This window comes from Saccharomycopsis crataegensis (assembly GCF_037102585.1).
Source record: "Saccharomycopsis crataegensis DNA, jcf7180000000087, whole genome shotgun sequence".
Classification (NCBI taxonomy): Eukaryota; Fungi; Ascomycota; class Saccharomycetes; order Ascoideales; family Saccharomycopsidaceae; genus Saccharomycopsis; species Saccharomycopsis crataegensis.
The window spans coordinates 483,095-503,470 of NW_027043831.1; the positions used below are offsets into that span (position 1 = coordinate 483,095).

General features: G+C 39.5%; 8 protein-coding genes across 8 annotated transcripts; 5 read left to right on the forward strand and 3 right to left on the reverse strand. All coding sequences in view use genetic code 12, as the record gives it.

The window, feature by feature from the left end:
• Positions 1-171: 171 nt before the first annotated feature.
• SLA2 (Sla2p) lies at positions 172-3,258 on the reverse strand (the record flags this gene model as incomplete). The annotated part of the gene is made up of 1 exon (XM_064998996.1): positions 172-3,258. The coding sequence occupies one exon, from the start codon at positions 3,256-3,258 to the stop codon at positions 172-174; it is 3,087 nt and encodes a 1,028-aa protein (XP_064855068.1).
• Positions 3,259-3,475: 217 nt separating this feature from the next.
• Positions 3,476-4,993, forward strand: ASA1 (Asa1p; the record flags this gene model as incomplete). The annotated part of the gene is made up of 1 exon (XM_064998997.1): positions 3,476-4,993. The coding sequence occupies one exon, from the start codon at positions 3,476-3,478 to the stop codon at positions 4,991-4,993; it is 1,518 nt and encodes a 505-aa protein (XP_064855069.1).
• Positions 4,994-5,434: 441 nt separating this feature from the next.
• Positions 5,435-7,075, reverse strand: DASC09_053990 (She3 protein; the record flags this gene model as incomplete). The annotated part of the gene is made up of 1 exon (XM_064998998.1): positions 5,435-7,075. One exon carries the CDS (start codon positions 7,073-7,075, stop codon positions 5,435-5,437), a length of 1,641 nt encoding a protein of 546 aa, XP_064855070.1.
• Positions 7,076-7,802: 727 nt separating this feature from the next.
• Positions 7,803-8,837, forward strand: HEK2 (Hek2p; the record flags this gene model as incomplete). Its single annotated transcript, XM_064998999.1, has 1 exon — positions 7,803-8,837. The coding sequence occupies one exon, from the start codon at positions 7,803-7,805 to the stop codon at positions 8,835-8,837; it is 1,035 nt and encodes a 344-aa protein (XP_064855071.1).
• A 1,289-nt stretch (positions 8,838-10,126) lies between these two features.
• On the forward strand, positions 10,127-11,698 carry DASC09_054010 (leucine-rich repeat domain-containing protein; the record flags this gene model as incomplete). Its single annotated transcript, XM_064999000.1, has 1 exon — positions 10,127-11,698. The coding sequence occupies one exon, from the start codon at positions 10,127-10,129 to the stop codon at positions 11,696-11,698; it is 1,572 nt and encodes a 523-aa protein (XP_064855072.1).
• A 2,529-nt stretch (positions 11,699-14,227) lies between these two features.
• DASC09_054020 (uncharacterized protein) lies at positions 14,228-15,772 on the forward strand (the record flags this gene model as incomplete). Its single annotated transcript, XM_064999001.1, has 1 exon — positions 14,228-15,772. One exon carries the CDS (start codon positions 14,228-14,230, stop codon positions 15,770-15,772), a length of 1,545 nt encoding a protein of 514 aa, XP_064855073.1.
• Positions 15,773-16,034: 262 nt separating this feature from the next.
• Positions 16,035-16,583, forward strand: DASC09_054030 (L-methionine (R)-S-oxide reductase; the record flags this gene model as incomplete). Its single annotated transcript, XM_064999002.1, has 1 exon — positions 16,035-16,583. One exon carries the CDS (start codon positions 16,035-16,037, stop codon positions 16,581-16,583), a length of 549 nt encoding a protein of 182 aa, XP_064855074.1.
• A 362-nt stretch (positions 16,584-16,945) lies between these two features.
• Positions 16,946-20,119, reverse strand: CRT10 (Crt10p; the record flags this gene model as incomplete). Its single annotated transcript, XM_064999003.1, has 1 exon — positions 16,946-20,119. One exon carries the CDS (start codon positions 20,117-20,119, stop codon positions 16,946-16,948), a length of 3,174 nt encoding a protein of 1,057 aa, XP_064855075.1.
• Between the last annotated feature and the right edge of the window lie 257 nt (positions 20,120-20,376).

The following is a 20,376-nucleotide window of genomic DNA, read 5'->3' on the forward strand; positions in this document are numbered from 1 at the left end:
GAAGCAAATCACATTAACAAAAGATAAGAACATCAAAGATTTTCAATAAGTATATCAAATTAAATGGTTCGTATTAAAGCCTAGTAATAAAAAAATTGAAAGTCTTTCTAAATAAGAACTTAAAAGAAAAAAAAAGCAGCTATCTAAAAAGAAAGGTTACCTAAACACGAACTAATAATCCTCATCAGCCTCACTATCACTGTCATCTTGATAACTGTATTTTCTTATCTCCCCTAATCTTTTTCTAGCAGCGCTAAGGGAGTTTTCAAGTTTGACGATTTCCGCTTGTTGTTGCATTTCGGCTTTTCTATTATCAAGAATACTCAATTTTGAGAAATCCACATCATTTTCCACAGCGTGCGATTTGGCAATCATCGCTTGCACTTGACTAACAAGGGCTTTACACGCCATCGACACTGTTTTACTTGCTTCTTCCAAACGGTCTTGGGTCTTGGATGCCGAGGTGGCTTTGACTCTGGCGGCGGCCACTAATTGGACAGTAGACGCAGCCACTTCATTAGAGGCAACAATCAATTCTTCGTGCGAGTTGGTTTGTCCAAGACATCCATCGGCGGTTTTAATCAAGATATTGGTGGCGGCGGCGACGGATTTGGCAGCAGAAATCATCCCTTCGGTCCATTTGTTATGTTTCTTGTAGAATTGGGCTCTGGTACTAGAACCTTTCCCATTAGCGACAATTTCATTTTGTGTATCAGTGGCGGCTTGGATCAATAAACTAATCGCGTTGGTAATAGCAATTGCTGCAGCAAGGATCGCTTTGTTGATTTCCATATTGATTGGATCAAGGGCTGCAAGTTGTTTACTGCTCAATAAGCTTGTCAAATGAGAGGTCGCGGCAGCAATGGCTTGGGCAGCAGAATTCATTTCATCATCAACCAATTTATCTAATTCACCTTTAAGTTCGATCTTTGGCGCCAAAGTTTCTGCCAATTCCGATAACTCGGTCAATCTTTCATGGATTTCAAGCACCCCATTGATAACAGTATCAGTTTTGGTTTCATCAGAATCGCCTTCCAAATTCTCATTGAGTAAATCATCAAGGTAATCCATGGCGGTTTCCGCAATCAATCTGGCAGAGGCAAGAATGGATTCAGACAATTGTTCAGTTTTTGATAATCTGATTACCCCTTTGGAGTTCAAAATCACATCGGAAATCGCAGTAGAGAACCCGGAGACAGTAGAAATGATGGCAGCATGATTGCCGCCTGGACCATCGGCAATGAAATTATTGAACGCGGTACCGAAATCTTGGGCCAAAACCCCGGCTTTTTCAATGATCGATAACAAATAAGCTGGGGAAGAGTTCTGATTACCGGTTTGCATTGGCGAGTCCAATTCAAATAAGCTATCTTGAATTCTTGCAATCCCGCTCTTTAAAATCGAATCAACAATGCTAATGAGTTTTTGGAGATGAGCCTCTAACACTGCATCAATTTGTTCGTCAAGGGCATCATCACCGGCCTTTTTAGATTCTGCTAATTGTTTGATAGTATCATCCATAGTTTGTTGTAAGATTTCAATTTCTTCTTCTTTTTCACGCAATTTATCTTCAACTTCTGGTGACATTCCATCCACTTGCTTGAATTTCTGTTGTAAATCGTCAATTTCCTTTTTATGAGCCGAGAAAATCGCGGTTAAATTAGAAGATTGGTTTTTCTCCACGGAATCTAAATTGTCTTTCAAAGTTCTGATTTCCAATTCCAATCTGTCAATTTGAGTATCTTTGGCCCCTCTCAACTTGTCAAGTTCCAATCTTGCACGATCACGTTCGCGGATCAAATCTGCCAATTCGATGTTTTTGGCCTTCATGTCGCGCTCCATTTTTTCACGCTTGTCAATGGCTTCTTGTGATGACGCGGCCTTTTGTTGCAATTTCTTGTACTTATTCAACAAATTCAAATGTTCTTGTCTCAATTGACTGTACAACTTGGCCAACGATTCATACTTATTTTTCCACAAGTTGATTTGTTCTTGAATACTGTTGATCATTTGATCTTTCGAGGCGATTTGTTGAGTAGCAGCTTGGTTGGCATTGAGAACGTCTTGCTCCAATTGTTTGACTCTTTGATCGTATGATTGCAATAATAATTGATCTTGATCATATTGGTTCTTAACCGATAACAAATCTCTTTCCAATTCTGCCACCCGCCCTTGAGCTTGCTGGTGGAACATCGCTTGTTGTTGATTAACTTGTTGTTGGGCCAATTCGGCTCTTTGTTGCTCAAACATTTGTTGTTGACGGAGTTGTTCCTGTTGTTGGGCCAAGATCTGCGCCTCTCTTTCTTGCGCCAATCTAGCTTGTTCGGCCTCGGAGTTTTCTTGTTGGTTTTGCCAGAAGTCAATCCCGGTTGGTTGGCCAATAAGCCTATCAGGAGTTTCTTCTTTTGGAGGAGGAGCAGGGGCAGCAACTGGTGAAGGTTCTTTTGGAGGAGTGGCACGACGTTGGCCAGTTTCTTCATCCACAAACAAATCTGGGGCATCGATACTAAGCTTTGGCACGTTGATCAACGAGGTTAAATAACGAATCGACGAACAATCCGCGTAAAACTCGTATAACCTGGCGTGTTGAGAATTATATCTTTGTCTCAATGGTTCCAACGCCTCGTCCGAACCGGTGGATTGATGCATGGCTCTGAGCATCGAGGTGACAAACTTGTAAATCCCGTAGGACTCAGTGAGTAATGGCACAAGGGCAGAGATTTTACATTCCGACCCCCTATCGTGGGAAATGCTGGCAAAAATCACTCTTTGTAAATCATCGATCGCATCTTGCAACGACATCAAATCAAGAATGGCTTCGTACCCCTCATTTGGATCGGAAACGGCCCTCAAAGAAATGTATTCCTCGTACTCGAAGGTCCCGTTAAATTCCTTGTATTTCCTATGGAAGGCCAATTTTTGCATCAAGAACTGGTCATATTCGCGGATAAGTTTGCCATAGCCCTTGAACCCTTCGCCGTGAAAGATCTTGCCTAATCCATCAATAAAATCCCGGTTTCTTTGGGCATCTCTGAGAGTAACTTGGTGGCCCTCTTGTAACACTTTGTGGATAACAATCAATGCTTTGAACACCTGGACCTCGTCGGTTTGAATTGGGGTGATTCTCAACGACTGCCAGAACGGTTTCGAGTCCCGATGGTCCCACGTGTAGACGATACACGCTCTGACGTGTTTACGTTTGGGAGCGGTCTCGTCCACAGAGCAGGCCTTCTTGACATTGACGGAGATGTCTACCATGGCTTGACTTGGTGGATGTTATATATGATTGTGTGTGTAATGACAGAATGATTATTATTAGGTGTCAGATGGAATAATAATTGAAAGCGTTCGATAAAGGGGGACTTGTTTGTCATGTGATCAGCACAAAAAAATGTTGCACCAAAGGAAGTTCTATACCAGAAGTATATCATCTTCTAGAGAAAAGGTTAATATTGTTATATATACTACCCAACAAATGGCCAGGACTGGCAATTTGAAGTTCACTCTAAGATCCCATGATTGTCCAGTAACGGTTCTCGAGTATTTCTATTCCCCCAACCACTATTCACAAACCAATCAATTGCTATCGACAACCTTGATCTCCGGGGATGAGACAGGAACTTTAGTATGGTGGAACTTGAATACCAGAAGACCAATACTTAAATGGAAGGCTCATGATAATAATATTCTCTCAGTGAAACAACTCGGGCTTCAATGGAGGATTTCCGAAGAAAACCACGATTGTTTGATCCCGGTGTTTGGTGATTATTTTGGATTATTAATGACCCATTCTAGAGATAATACCATGAAACTTTGGGATTTAGCAAGCTATATCAACAATACCACTAGTGTTATACCATCTGGTAATGGTCCAACTGCAAATGTGGTGGAATTGACTCCGGTGCTCGTGGAGCAAATCAATTCGTTGAATTTTTGCAATATTGATGTGCTAAATGATAGATTTTGTTCATTGAATCGTCTTAATCCGGATTTTTTCGATGTGACAGTGGTCAATTATGACTCTAAAACCAGGGAGTACTCGACCGAAATGATGTTTGAAAGTATCGATCCAGGAATCCTTGTGAAGAACATTAGCCTCAAGATGTCATCTTCGGAATTGAAAAAACTCAAAAAATTGGGGATCATCATGAAACTTAAGTGGATCTCCCCAACCCAACTAGTGTTGGGATTTGAAAGTGGCCATTTACTCACGTTATATTTCCCACCAAATACTAAAAGTTTGACATACATCGATGATCGGAAAATCCAACAACTTGAGGATATGCTCAATGTCGATAATCTCGAATCGACGTACCAACGAATAGCCGAAGGTAATACCGATGCCATTGCTCATATCATTTATGGGGATACGACTTCGGGTTCAGGAATTGTTGTGAATGAGATCAATTCTTTCCATTATCCGAATCCCATTTTAGATATCGCCATGGATATGAAACATTGCCAATTGTTGGTATCCTCAACGGGGTCCAAGTTGATGGTGTCGAGAATTCTGAATATTGTGCTGGAAGTAAAGGAAATTAATGATGATTATGAGTTGCTGGTAGACTTAAAATCTATTGGGATATCCTCAGTGGATACGAGAATCGATGATTTGGTGGCAGTGACGTTCTGGAACGGTCAAGTAAAGTTTTACCAACAGGTTGTCGATACGAATAATAATCGTGATCTAAATAAACTCCCGTTCAAAATTACCAAGGAAAAAGCACATATTGCAAAAGAGTTTTCTGCCAACCCTAACGATCCGGAAATTTTGGCGAATAAACAAATTCGGAGGTTTAAATCAAATGTGGTTAGGGTTGCTAAAGTTCAGTCATTGAAAAGTTTAAATGAGTTGGCCCGGGATTATAAAGCTGCTAATGTGAAGGATTTACTTTCTTACAAGAGGTTTTTGAAAGATATGGCCAACCATTGGGTAGCGGTGGCGTATGATGATGGATCTGTGGAATTACATGAGGTGGGGATAGCTGAATAATGATAATGTAAAAAACAAATACATGTAAATTATTTTTGGGAAATTTAAAATTGTAGATAAAAAAATGATTTTTACAATTTCTTTCAAAGAAAAAAAAAAAAAAAATTGAAATGACAAAAAGTCGTTTAATTGTTCTAAATGTATTGCATTGAATAAAAATGATATTATCTACTTAATGATGATGATAAGGGTGAACAGAAAACAGATTTGGCTCAAGGCGGTGGAAATTGCGAGGAAATCAACAGATAACGAACAATAAAAAAATAACAACAAAAGAACAATATTCAGAAACTTGAAACAAAATGTACAAAGCGAAGCGAATAAAAGATAAATGAAAAAAAAAAATGGAAATTTCAAAAAAACAAAAAACAAAAAAGGTATTGAAGTAAAGAAACAAATGTTGATGAATATAAAATCTATCAAATAATAATATCTCTTTATCTATTCATTACTTGTAGTTAAGTTCAAATCATTCTTAATCATATTGTTGATATCATCAAGTTCTGTGTCGGCAGCAGAAGGGTCATTTTCTGGTTTCATGCTCTTTCTTTTTCTATTTCTCTTTCTCTTTCTCTTCTTTTTCCCAGCATCACCATCGGCAACTTCGTCATCAACTTCATCCTTTTCATCCTCTTCATTGAAGGAGTTATTTAGTTTTGGGGTTCCTGGGGCGGAAGGAGAGCTACCACGCCAATCTTGATTCATGAGATCGTTCGCAAGAGAGTTACGTTTCAGTTTATTCACCGATTTTTTTTCAAAATCCCCAAAATCTGCACCCTTTGTTAGACTGGCTTTGCGGGAGTGACGTTTGTTGTTATTACCATTTGGGTTCGGACTAAACGCAGCAATGCTATTAAGAGATGGGCTAGCGGTGATTGATGGACCATTACTGGAGCTGCCAGCACCACTCAAACTGCGACGATCATTTTTCTTTGGTTCTTTCTTTTTGGCGTCCCCATTATTGTCCGATTTTCTTGATTTTGGATCAATATTTTCTTGCTCTTTAGCAGAACCGTTTGAGACATTTCTTGGAGAAGGAGTAGTGGTGGTAGCACTTGGTTTGCGAACTGAGCCACGTTTCTTTGGAAGAGTAGCCCCTGGACTTGGAGTTGATTTATTAGAAGTTTGATGTGGTTGAGGAGATGATGGGACGACAGCAGAGGAAGAAGTGGAATCGATACCAAGAAGTTTTTCAATGGTGTTGTCAACTTCTCTGTCTTTATAATTTTCAATCAATTGGGTGACATCCAAATCAAAACGGTTTTTAAGTTCGTTGAATACCAAGTTACATTGGTTGATGATAAGTTGAGTGTCTGAACCGTGTGATTTGGCAGCGACTGCCAATGATTTCAAAGTGTCAATGACCGCAGAGTTCTTAGCGGCGTATTGGTTTTCAAGAGAGCGAGATTGTTCGGTGAGTTGTTTCATGCTTGAAGAAATATCGGAATCAGAGCTGATAATCTGTTGTTTAGTTTCTGCTAAAGCTTCAGTACGTTCAGCGACATAACTGGCCAACAGATCTTTAAGGGAATTGATTTCTTTGGTATAATAGTCACGGTATTCTTTTTGAGAAGTGACGACGGTTTCATAAGCAATCTTCATCCGCTCGAATTCACTGGTGGCAACCCTTTCACTTTCTTGAAGTTTTTTACATCTGACTTCGAGATTGGTCAAGTTGAATTTGTAGTCTTCTTGAGAGTTCATGGATTCTCCCAATTTTTCTTCTAGGTCAGTAATACGTCTTTGTTTACGTTCAAGGAGAGCATTGACCATGTCATTTTCGTGTTTTTGTGTAGCCAATTGTTCAACCACTTGGTCGTACCTCTTCTTTATGGACACATGTTTATTTTTGTCGTCTTCATGTTTCAGTTTGACTTCTTGAAGTTCATTCTTGAGCAGATCAATGTTTTGATGAAGGGAGTCAATGACTCTAGAAGTCCCTGGTTTAGGAGAGCCAAAGGTGCTGTTGGTAGGACTGAGGATTTCTGAAGGAGATTTCATGAGTGCTTCATAGTTTGCCTTTGAATCATAACCGGCTTTGGAATAATACGGTTCGCCGCTTTCTTTCAGGGTGAAATTCATGGTTGGATGAAGAGGAGGGAAAAGGACGGGAAGGAAAGAAAAAGGGACTATATATATGTGTGTGTGTATGTGTGTGTAGTGGTGACAAAAAAAGAGTGTGTTGTTATTGTTGTTGTTGTTGTTGTTGTCCAGTGATTAATTTATCCTGGCAAACGTCGTCGTTGTCGTGGTTCGTCACTTTTTATCACACCGCACACAGATCAGCCTTCGTTCTCTGAGAATTTTTTTTTTTTTCCTTTACGTAAACAACAACAACACAGGAAAATTACCCCCCGAATCACCCGCACACCAGACACACCAGACACATACACACACCCAGACATCTCGCTCGCTCTCCCGCTTCCCGCAGGGATTTGCTCCCGCCTGCTGTCAGGTGCCCTATCGCACATCCTCCCACTCCATCGGGGATCCCACGCCTTTCACCCACCCCAAAGTTGTCAGCAAATTTTTTCTCTTGTAATTATTTTGATGATCCAAACAGTTAAAAAGGGATCACTGACAATAATCATCAAAGGTGTAATAGTCTCAATCACATCAATTGCCTGGCCCTCAATCCCCCGCATAACATACATCTATCCATCCACCATTGCTCCTTATCCCCCTCCTCCTTTTTTCTATTTCTGATTGTCTCTGAGCTGTTTGCATATCTGGCAACGATTATTTCAATCTCAACTTCATCACCAGTATCATCCACCAATTACTCGTCACCGATAATACCAATCCAATCATGTCCGACGAATCTCTTTTCGATACCAAACTCACCACCGAAGATCACCCTTCAACCATCGACAATGTCCTTCCAGACGTCCTGTTGAACACCGCGCTTATCACCTTCAGAGTGCTTGTCTCCACCAAAGAAGCAGGTATTGTCATTGGTAAGAATGGTAACTGTGTTGCCAACGTCCGTGAAAAAACCGGAGTCAAATCAGGGGTTTCCAAAGTCATTATGGGCTGCTCTGACCGTATTCTCACTGTTTCTGGCCCAGTCGATGCAACTGCCGAAGCCCTTGCTCTTTTCGCCACAGCCTTGTTGGAATCCCCAGTGGCCCAACAACAACAATACAGTTTCTTCCCTCTTAAGTCTCTTTGTCCTCCTGCTCAAGATGGCCAAACTTTTCTCCGTCTTTTGATCCCTCACTCCCAAATGGGGACCTTAATTGGTAAACAAGGTAGTCGGATCAAGGCCCTTCAAGAAAACTACGACGTCAAAATTGTCGCCTCCAAAGAATTCCTCCAAGATTCCACCGAAAGAGTGGTTGAGGTCCAAGGTACCCCAGAAAACATTGAAAGCGCCCTTAAAGTCATTGTCCGTTGTCTCATTGAAGACTGGCATGGAGCCACCGGAACCATTTACTACGTTCCGCAACCAAAAAAACGTGGTGGTCACCACAACTCTGCTGATCATGGCTACCAATCGTCTGATCACTCCCACCAAAATCGCCCACGCTACAACAATGGCGGATCAAACCATTCTGCCAACTCCTCTTCAACTAACGAAGCTTCTGCCTCATCCACTACCCAAGTGGTTGATTTCCCATCGGATTATGTCGGATGCCTTATTGGTAAGAAGGGTTCCAAGATCCAAGAAATCCGTAAAAACTCTGGTGCCCAAATTTCCATTGCTCAAGAAGATAATGAAAATGAAGAACGTAGTTTCACCATCATTGGTAGTCAATACAGTGTTGATAAAGCATTGAGTTTATTGTACCAACAAATCCAAAGAGAAAAACAACGTCGTGCCCAAGCTGGTGAAGAAGATTAATTGATTATGAATCAACTTTTATTTGTGTGCCCCCCTGACATCTTTGAGGAATGATTGATCCTTGTTTTTTTTTTTTTATTTCTCTCCCCTCTTTTGTTCTGACTATTTGAGTCAAGATATCATATGAGAGACGACTCATTATATTATTTGACGTTTTTTCATATACAATGTCTATTATTTGCTTTTCTATTTATTTATTTATTTATTTATTGGTCAATGCCTATGTATATGTGGTTGAGCCTCAAAGCATTTAACTCTTACCAGTTACGAAAACACATATGTTTATCCCTGTGTTCCTGTTTGTTTCATTTATATGGCACTGAATCTCACCACTGCCAATTCTAGAGGAAACATCGCTATCTTTTTCAACTACATTATTATTTCATCCTACTGCCTCAATTATACATCACTCACTTATTTTTAACTTATCTGAATCGATCCCCCTTTTTTACTAGCTAATATTTTTTATCCTCTTTTTTTTTTTCCTTTCTTTTCTGTTTTTAGTTCTTGAGTTATATTGTGCGAGCACTTGTTACTTTTCCTGAAATTCCCATTGGTGTCCACTCACACACCATTCTCCTGTCTATTTTATTAGTATTATCTTATCTATCTTTTTTTTCTCTTTTTGCGATTTATTTTGAATGTTGAAATGCTGTTGATTGGCGCTGTTTATTGTAGTTCTTTTTTCTGGTTGGCTGCCATTTTTGGTAATATCTAAAAGAAACACACGGTATAAATACGAACCCATGACATAACTCACGGTCGATGCACTGTCAGAAGTCAATTAAATGATTAATTTCACATTTGCTAAACTTTTAATTCAAAATTAGCAATGCCAGGCGAGCAAAATACTAGTCTAGATCGCCGGATACATATTTAGGGGACAGGGTGAGAGAATTGCGGCCGATGTTGCCTCAAATCAGGTTAGGCTTAATACGTCGTTTTCAAAAGGAAAAGAAAAAAAAAAAAATAGCACCACTATTGGTAATTAGATCCTTAAGCCCACATGAGTGGGAGTTAATTGATTTAACACTCTTTCTTGGGTGCAATTATAATCTTTTTTTTTTTTGTTCTTTCCAAGCTATTGTGTTAGTTTTGGTTGGTTGTGTTCTTTGGCTGTGTTCATATGCAGTCATTGATTGTCATACACCTAATTTAATCGATCATTTCCATCTATATATAAATCCCCATAAATCCTCGATCTTCTTTTTCTTTCGATACGGAGACAATCTATTATATTACGCATTTGTTTTTCTTTCTTTTTTTTCTTTTTTTTTTGTGTTTCCATAATGTTTTATTTGGATAAATTACCAGACGATACCTTGGTGACAATTTTCCGCACCCTTGAAACAGAACTGCTACTACGTCTTAGAAATCAGATCCCCCTTGGTGTCTCCCATGATATTTGCGACCATTTATTGGTTAGAAAACTTCATATTGGTGCGAGTCTCCTTGGAGAAACTCTCTTTCCTGTGGTATTAGGCCCAACGAGGATCATGGTATCGATTGTCAATAATGCCCTTATGATCAAGCTCGATGATGGGGGGAAACTCGGATCCTTGAAAAACTTTGTCCAACAGATCAATGTTTGGAATACTGAAACCTCTCTTAGTGGGGCTGACCTCATTAAACAACAAACCGCGTTCCAGGTATCATTGGCAATGTTTCTTGATTCTCTCCCGAATTTGACCAAGGTGATCACCGAGATCCCCATGCCCAAGATTAATAATCCAGTGATCCTGGTCATCTCGTTGGTTTTTCCGGGACAATTAGATATCTTGCCCCATCAAAGTATGGTGAACATGATAATGAATGGCCACTATACCCCTGCCTGTGTGGTAGATTTGAGGCATCACGAATTCCCCAACCTTCAAACTGCGGAGTTTACTAGGTGTTCGGTCTTAAGAAACTTGGACCAAATGGTGGCTCCAAAGTTAGAAACTTTGGACATAAAATCGTGTGCTGGTGATAAAAGGCCTGGAGAAATTTTTGGGTATACCCGCGAAATGAGTCTTGCAGTACGGTTTCCAATGTTGACCAGTCTCGTATTGAATGGTTGTGGATTATTAGAAATTGGTACCTGGGCTACCGAGTTGATCAATCTCACTTTCCTCAATATGGATGGCAATGAGATTCTGAAAATCGCCAATCTTGATAACTTGGCCAATTTGCAAGTATTATCCTTGGCAAATAATCGACTCACGTCAATGGACGGTCTTGGAGAATTATGCGGGTTATTATCTTTGGATCTCAACAATAATCAAATCGAGCAAATGTTTGTGCCTTCCCAGCTCCATAACATAAGGGTGCTTCATGTGAATTTTAATGATATTCAAATTTTACCCAGAAAACTTCCTGCGAGTTTGAGGTTCTTAGGGATCGCTGGTAATAAATTGTCCGGAGTTTTGGATCTTTCCACAGTACCCAAGTTGATCGATCTCAATGTATGCCTCAATCGTCATTTATCTAAACTATGTGGGTTATCTTCGATGCAAGATTTGCAAACTTTAGATATTTCTTCAACATTGATTGATGTTGCCGATTATTATGAAGATGATGTTTTGAATAACCTCCACACGTTGTTAGCCAATGATACCAAAATTGAAGAATGGTCAACGATTAAAAAACTCGCGCTGCTTAAAAGTTTGAAAGAACTTCAAGTGATTAATACGAAACTTCCAGAAATGAAAAAAGTGAGAGAACTCCAAAGTAATCAGGCTTACAATGACCTTGCCAGATATTTTACATTGCAAGTGAAACCCAATTTCCACGATATTTTTTCCCATGTTAATAATCCTAAGTTGGTTATTGTTTGTGAATGTGGTTCAGGATCTGTAAGTAAGGAATTCGGGTTATTCTGAAGAGTTTTTTTGTGAACGTGGGTTAGTAGTATTCTGGGGAGGAAGCCAGAAGTATATATACGGTGATTGGTTTGTTTGCAAATAAATTAGATAAATAGTAAAGGTAGCGAGTATTGTAAGCCAATGGCAACAGGTTAACAATATTAAAAATAATAATTTTGCAGTCTAAGAAACAGAGAAACTAAATATCATGCTATGCCTGAAAAAACTTCTTAGTAATTTTCCCAGTATAGAAAATCAAGAACACTGAATTAAGGAGGTATCAGACAATTCCAACCAAAGCATGGTGCATGGTAATGAGTGTATTCTTAATATTTGCAAGTTCCAAATTCTGAAACTATGCGTACACTTTGTATAGTATTCGTACCTATCAAATAATTGCAGATCATATTATGCTACAGTATACTGTGTGGTGAGATTCTTAATTAATCATCTATACTTTTATCATAATATTTACTTTCTACCACATATGTAGATTCCAATATTTTCTTTGCCAATGCCACTCGGGTCACTACGTAAAGTCCCCCCTGAATTAGAAGTTTTAGGCGCCATGTCCTGCTGTAAAACGATGTAAAAATACCATTAAAAAATACCATTAGAAATAGTATAAACGGTTATTAAAGAACAAAAATTTCCCACGGTATTGTCCTACTTGACACTACCCATATGGATAAAAATGAATTTGGGACTAATAACTCACTGCATGGATATTGCAATTAATGTCACAGATTCGGATATTTGGGTGGAATCATCTTGGAAGGAAGTACAAGGGCTAGAAAAACCTACATTTAAATTGAAAATACATGAATTTTTGGAGAATCTTAGTTAAGTGATAATGAAATGATAGCATGGTAATGATCCAACACCATTCCCGGTATGGGTGAGTTATTAGTGCTGGTGAGTCTAATATTATATAAATAAAAAGTGGTTGAAGTTGATGGGAATCAGCTACCGTTTCATGTTGAGTTGAACTGCATCGTAAAAGTCGCACCCATGAGGCACGGAGTATTAGTGGATTCTACGTGGTTTTATAATTCACAGTTGTGACTCTCTCGGAAAAAAACAAACAAACTCAAAAATCAATTGAATAAATCAAAAAGCCGATTATCAATTGCCACTAATCCCAATTGTATCCATCAGATTCTTCAACTCAAGTAGTGCTATTTAATAAGCTCTGGCTCGCGGTCGGGCCAAAACCTAATCTGTGCACTTGGGCACATGAAGTAGTCAAACATCATCGAAAAGGCAAAAATTATTCGTACTTCTGTCTAATGTTATTTTTCTATGAGCTAAAGTTAGTATTATTATGATTTGGTGAGAATCACCTTGTGAGACGTTTTGTAGCAATTAATTTTGAATTATCGTTCATGCATCTTATTGTCTGAGGGTATCGTATATTTGATATTGAAGCAGCACTGATTTCATAGTGATTTGGGAAAACAATTGATCTATTTAATTGCTGTTGGTGCTTAATTTTAGCAAGATTATTTCCTTGTTATAATAATCCATATTCTCATATTTAATGTTTATCTACAACATATATAGTCCAATATTTTTGCAACACCCGCACCAAAGCAGCCCAAGGTCACTGCAGAATTAGAAGTGTCAGATACAATACGACATTAACTTACAATAGCATGTGGAAAAGCGATGGTAAAAATTCAAAAATAGAATAAATGGGTACCAAAATGTACTAGACAACTTTTTTTTAATGGTATTAGTTACCATATGACCAAATTATTATGATGGTTTCAGATCGATTTGGCTGTCGATCTTTTCCTTTTCCTTTTTTTTTTTTTTTTTTACGAATGGTCGATCGTATTTTTCTGCGACTTCTTGAATAGTGATGTTTCGCATGTATGGTGTGTTTGGGACTAATAATTTAACCCCGAATATACCGTACTATATGCTAAATGTCACATAGTTGGATATTGGAGTTATCTCGGAAGAAAGAATAAGGATCCAGTACAACGTACAAAGGATGTTTATTTGCATAAGAAACAAAAACAATTATAGAGAAAAATTTTTGGCTAATCCAGAATAAATGAAAACATGATAACTGTCCAACATTACTCCATATATGAGTATGCTGTCAGTTACTGATTTATCTAATCTTCAATATATCTATCCACAGATCTGACTGTGGCACACCTAGTGTACCCACTGCAAAACGGATTGTTCACAAAATACGACTCATTTTTGTGGACAATAAAGTGTAAACTCCCCATGAGTTTAGCGGTCTACCAGTTACGATTTCTGCAAATTGAAGATCATTGAGACACCATTATTAAATAAGGTTGAAACCCAAGAAAAGTGGAGGGAGTTGATGTGACTCTCCCTACACCCACCGAATGTTTCATGTTGAGCCGCATCTTGGTCGCACCCATGCGCAGGGAGCAACGCTGATCTGTACTAATGATATTTTCCAGTTTTACATTTAACTGATTTATTTTCCTCGAACGAATACTCAACTGATGAAGAAATGAATAATAAGCACAAAAACATTAACAATTACAACTTATAGCAACCATGCTCATCAAATCTATTCCCATTCTCGTTCTTTTTTGGATGGTAGTCCACGCTGCCCCGGTGAAAAAGAAAGGCACCAGCAGTAATGCGGTGACACCTGCCCAACGACTCCCTGATTCGGCCACAGAAGGAAAATGTTCTGATAAAGATTTATACTTGGTGATGGCTCAAAGATGGATCCCTTCTGCTGGTTCAGGTGGGTTCAAATTACACGGGATCTGGGGTGATAAAGCCACCGAGGAGACATATTTAGAAGTGCTCCTTGATCAGAATAATAATGGTGATTTGCCAGTATCCGAAGCCGAATTGGCAGTACAGATCACTGATTTCTTATCCTCAACTCAACTGATCGAGTTTAATACGTTCTGGCTCGGGATTGGCTCACAGACTAATCAACAGACATGGGCACATGAGATATTCAAACATTCTCTAGATTTCAAAAGTCTTGCCAAGACATGTTATGCTGATACTTCGTGCTCTACAACTAAGAGAAAAAGAGATGCCTTGAGTTCGTCCAGTTCCTCTACCTCAGAAGAAGAGGAAGAAGAATATGAAGACGGCGATTCTTGTGAGCTCAGCAGTAGCAGTAGCAGTAGCAGCAGTGCCAGTTCCAGTTCCAGTTCCAGTTCCAGCACCAGCTCTACCAGCGCCAGTGAAGAGACTTCTACGGGCACCAGAACTGCTTCACAAAGTCAGACTGGGGATTCTAGTGGAACGAGTATAAAGGCATCGAGTGAATTGATGATTAATACTGCTGGAAGTGCCATGGAAACCGGTAAGACTATCCAAGAAACCCAAATGATCACCATCAATACCGCGGGGATTCTGAAAGCGTCCACTGGACAACTTGAAATAGCCTCCACTGTCAATTCAGGAGTCGCAACCTCAGTTCATATCAATACTCCAGCTACCACCGTCCATATCGATACTCCCGCTGCCACCGTCCATATTGCTTCCGAGACCGTGGAAATTGCAACAAAAACCCAAAATGCCAGAGAAACTGAATCCACTAGAAAGAAACACGGCAGCAACGTCGAATTGGAACGTCGTGGGAAAGGTAAGAAAGCCAGTGGGGTTTCTATCGTTGACCAAGTGGTGGCAGCACAAATCCTGGACTACGCACAGATCGTTCAGAAGTTCTATCCTGGTGGGAACATAAAACCAGCGTATAATTACGAATCAAGCATCACCGCAAACGGAATCAAACCAGGAACTTGGTATCCTTTCCTGAGTTTTGCCTCTGCTTATACTATCGATGCTAATACCGGAGGTTACGATCTTGCTTGCACCAGTGACGGGAGTGGGAAACAGGCGATCGTCACCGAAGTTTTCCAGTATTTCCTGTTGGAAGAGGCAGTTAATAAGCAAGCGATCTTTGACAAAGCAGAAAGCGCCACCCCTGTAGCATCTAATAACCTTTGCGCCACTGGCAGTTGGAAGAATAATTGTCTCTGTCTTCCGGTCTCCAAGGGCGCCAGCACCGGATGTACTGCCAGGGCCACTTCTGGGGGTCAACAGTTGTGTGCAGGATACTTGACCATTTAGAAATGAGGATTCATTTGCTATTATATACACTTAAGTAGTTAGATGATGGCAATACAATTAGAGCGTTACTTAGAATTTATATATTATTGATATCCTTATTGTGGACTTGATCATGTGGGCTGGTGTAATATTTTGGTGGATTTTTGCAACCAAAAAAAAAAAAAAAATGAAAAAATTCATAACAAAATCATCAAAAATCCACAGATATTAATTATTATTAACCTACAGTTTTTTTATATTGCTATCTACCATAGTTATAAGTATGGGCTCTGACGGTAAACATCATGGAGACTACTCCCGGTTCTCTCAGACCGAAAAACACGAAGTTCTCGAACAAATCGTCGAGTCGTATCAGGCTCTTGCGGATGGGCAAACCAACTGGGTGTGCAACCTTGCCAATGCCGCCTCACTACTCTGGCACGGTTATCATTCCCTTGCCCCTCCATCTCGTGGGAAATCCGTCAATTGGGCCGGGTTCTACGTCATGGACAAAAATGTCTCCGAACAATTGATCTTGGGACCATTCCAAGGGCTTGTGGCGTGTCAAACAATTAAGATTGGCCGTGGGGTATGTGGAACCGCTGCAGGCGAGAAACTCACCCAATTGGTGCCAGACGTCGAGAAATTCCCAGGACATATTGCCTGTGATGGGATCACAAAGAGTGAGATTGTCGTGCCAATTGTCGACGCTGAAGGAGTGGTCCGTGGGGTGATTGATCTTGATAATACTGAACTTGAAGGATTCGACGAAGTGGATCAAAAGTATTTGGAGCTATTGGCCAAACTGATTGCCGAAACTTGTGAGTGGTAGAAAATCCATTAGCTAGAATGTAATAAATGAATTATGAGGTACTAAGGAAGTATCTTTCAATACAGAGTGTATTGATAATACTACATGATGTAATTGTGACATGATAATGATGCAGGGAAAATTAATCAGATGATCAGTAACCTGATATAAATGATTGTATAATAAAGACAAAATCATGTACATATGGTTGTATATGCAACTATGGAAAACAACAAGCGTAAAAGTCATTAAATTGGTGTAAGCTGTCTTCCTGTACGAAGAATTAGCTCAAATAGAGACACTTAAGGGAAAGTCTAAGCACCAACAATATATATATTAAGTTTATCATTAATATCAGTACTTGACATTAATTGATAATTTTCTTATATGATCAAATCCATTGCCAAATTTCGATGATCATCATCATACAATTCATACGATAAATGGGCACCATTATTATACACCAAGTGTAAATAAAACCGATCGAATTCCTCGATCTTCACCCTTCTCACACAAATCCCACTCAAAATTTTCGAGGCATGGATCCCTTGCTGTTGAGAACTAACAAGATTAGGATCAGGAAAGATATATTCTTGTCGGAACGCGTGAATGCCTCGGAAACACGTCAATCGATATAATGACGCCACTCCTGATTGCGACGCCACCACAACACACGAGAGTTCGGGAATCAACTGAGAGAACGATATCCGGTTAGCTTGTTCAAACTCTCTGTCGTTTAATCGAAGTGCGTGATTATTACGAGAGTTTTGTAATGATACCTCGCTTTGGAAAAGGTTTTTTGAGGCCGCATTGCACACAAGACGATTGCAATGGAATAATCCAAGATGGGATTTGGTGGTCACCATGAGGTATTGGTTGTGCAATAATGACGTGACCTTGGGCTCCCAATAATCAAGCCCGTTTAGGCTTTTGTGTGGTTTTGTATTGAGTTTCCTTTGATGGAGCAAATAATAATCATCATAAAACTTTGATACTCGACGGAAGGTATCGGTGACCATCGCACCTGCTTTAAGGTTGTTATAATTCAACAGGATATTTCTTCGTGGATTGGAAAATGCCGCCAGTTTCCGTGGTTTTCCAAATGTTGGAATTAGCATGTCCTGATGCAAAGATAACGGATCATCAGAGGAATCATCATCATCATTTTCCAGTTCATCATCCTCAATATCAGTATCTGGCTCACCGGCATACAATGTATAATTATGTTTCCAATGGATTATAAATTTCGTTAAATCACGCCGAGGAATCTCAAAAAAACAGGTTTTTGAACTAAGTCCAAGATCACTGGTCATAATTGGATCACTTTCGGTATCCAAAATCCTACTTTGAGTAGCAAGTTTCTCCACCACGAACTTTTCATTGATCTCTTTATCCCCAGTTAATTCTTGCAATGATCTTACTTCTTTGAAATACTTTCCATCAATATACCGTGTAGTCCAAACATCTTCTTCAAGAAGAATCCGACTCACAACTTTCGGGGTCTGGAACTCGATTCTTTTGAATTTTGCTGTCTCTTCATTACTTCCCAAACTACTATCACTACCTACCGAGTAATTCAGTCCATCATCATTGTTATTATTATCATTATTATTAATTTCATTACGCAATGATCGTGCGAGCATAATATTCCATTGTAGACGAACCATTTCATTACTACTGGCGGAACCCACATTTTCAATATCCGGGCCGGTATCGCAATCTTTAGGAATCCCGTCATCATCGACAATTACTGGGTGATCATCAATGGAACAATTCACTGGCCCATGGTATCTGTCAAATACAAATTCAAAGATAACAAGCTCTCCCATGATGGCTCCTGCTGATAAAAGCACCCGAGTATGGAGTGGTACCAGGGGCAGATCATCACCAATATCCTCTTCCTCCTCCTTCTCCGCCTTATTTTCATCATCCTTGATGAATGAAATGTCAGGAACGTTGGAAGCTAAAGGATGTGATATTACCGAATAGAAACTACCGCCATCGTGTTCTTTAGAATAATGGAATACTGTAATTCGACGACTATTATCCAGAATCGCCAATAAGTCATACTTTTCGTAGACATCGATCCCCCATACGGATTTTGCGGTACGAAGTTGGAAGGTTGGTTTAACTTCAAATGAATGGATTGACAAAAGCAAATCCAACAGTTGTTGTTGTACTCGAGACTTTTCAAAACGGGCTTTCCTAAGAAGAAATTCTTGGAGTTGCTGGACCAAAGTCTCAGTATCGTATAAAGAGACTCTGCCATCATCACGACACACCACCAACATTTCTTTCCCCAAAAAATTTACCATCTTGACAAGGTTTATCAGGTGGGGATAATGTTTCCAAACTGCGGAGATGATATCCCTATCAGAAGTATACTTTGGTTTAGTCTCAAATGAAGCAACAACTAGATCATCAGTTGATCCAAAGTTCCCACCTACCGACAAAATATTAATTTGTGACTTCGTGCCGTAAAACATGTACTGTGGGTAATTGGTTGATGACACTAAAAGATTATTTTTAAAATTAAACAGGTTACTGAGGTCAAATTCTCCTCGATCCAAGTATTGCAATCTAAGGGGACTATCGAATTCTTCGGCAGGTTGTTGTTTGATAATCGATTGTTGCGTTGATTGTGTGTTTTCAGTGGAGTGATGGAGATTGTCAGCAGGTTCAAGAAATCCACTGAATTGATGTGTAGAATCGTATGCATCTTCGTCTTCTGTTTCGCTGTCAATTGAATGGAGACTTGTCAGAATGCTTTGGATATCGGTATCGTAAACATCCATCAATTTTTCATCATTAAAATCTAAAACTTTGTCGTCATTAATATCTTGGGAAGAGCTTGGTGATGAAGCAAATCTTTCTATAGACCTTCGCTGATCAAGCTTTTCGAAAGCCTCGATGGCGTTTGTCGGAAGTTCCGATTCATGACGATTTGATTGAAATACTACTTGTTGTTCGATGTTATTATCAATTGGAACTGACATGTATTTGAGAGTAGGAGATTCCACATAATCACTCATACAGTACTCTGATTCCAGAAGTGGGTCGATGATCGGTTCCCCAATGGGTTCATAAAAGGTATCGTCATCACAAACGATGCCCCGGGCCCTATCGGCGATTCTGCCATTCATCAGTACAGGAATTGGAATCTTTTCAATCCGGGCATTGTTGAGAAATCGATCAAACCGACGTCTATGGTCAAGATCTTTCCTTACCACCTCTGCTAGCCCTTTTTCCACGGTTCGAATAGTCTCATTTAATGTAGTTGTTCTTGATTCCTGCTCGCAATATATGGTCCTAGGAGTTTCGCCAATGTCTGAGGATACTTCCCTTCGAAATGATTCTACTTCAACAACATTTCCATTGTTATCTCGTCGACGAAGTACTCTGGTTTCAATATCATTAGCTGACAGATCATTGAGATGATGAGAAACCGGAGGTGTAGAAAGCTCGCGATCTCGCTCGGCATGTTGGCGGGCACTGATTTCCGCCATTAGAGCAAGACTAAGGTCACTATATACTGAAGAATTGCTATTATCCGACATCACCAGAAAGCATTTCTTGTGGCTTTTTGTCTTATCTTCCTGGCCAGTTTGCCTGGTTGATCCAATTTGGCACAGAAAAAAATTGACAGGATTTTTGAGGCCCCATCACGTGGACATTTGGACCCAACCTGTCAAGCCTCTATTATTAACAACAGCAACAAACAGTCCGATTAGAACGTGTATGTGTATATATATATATATTATAGATAGATAGATAGATAGATAGATAGATAGATAGATAGATAGATAGATAGATA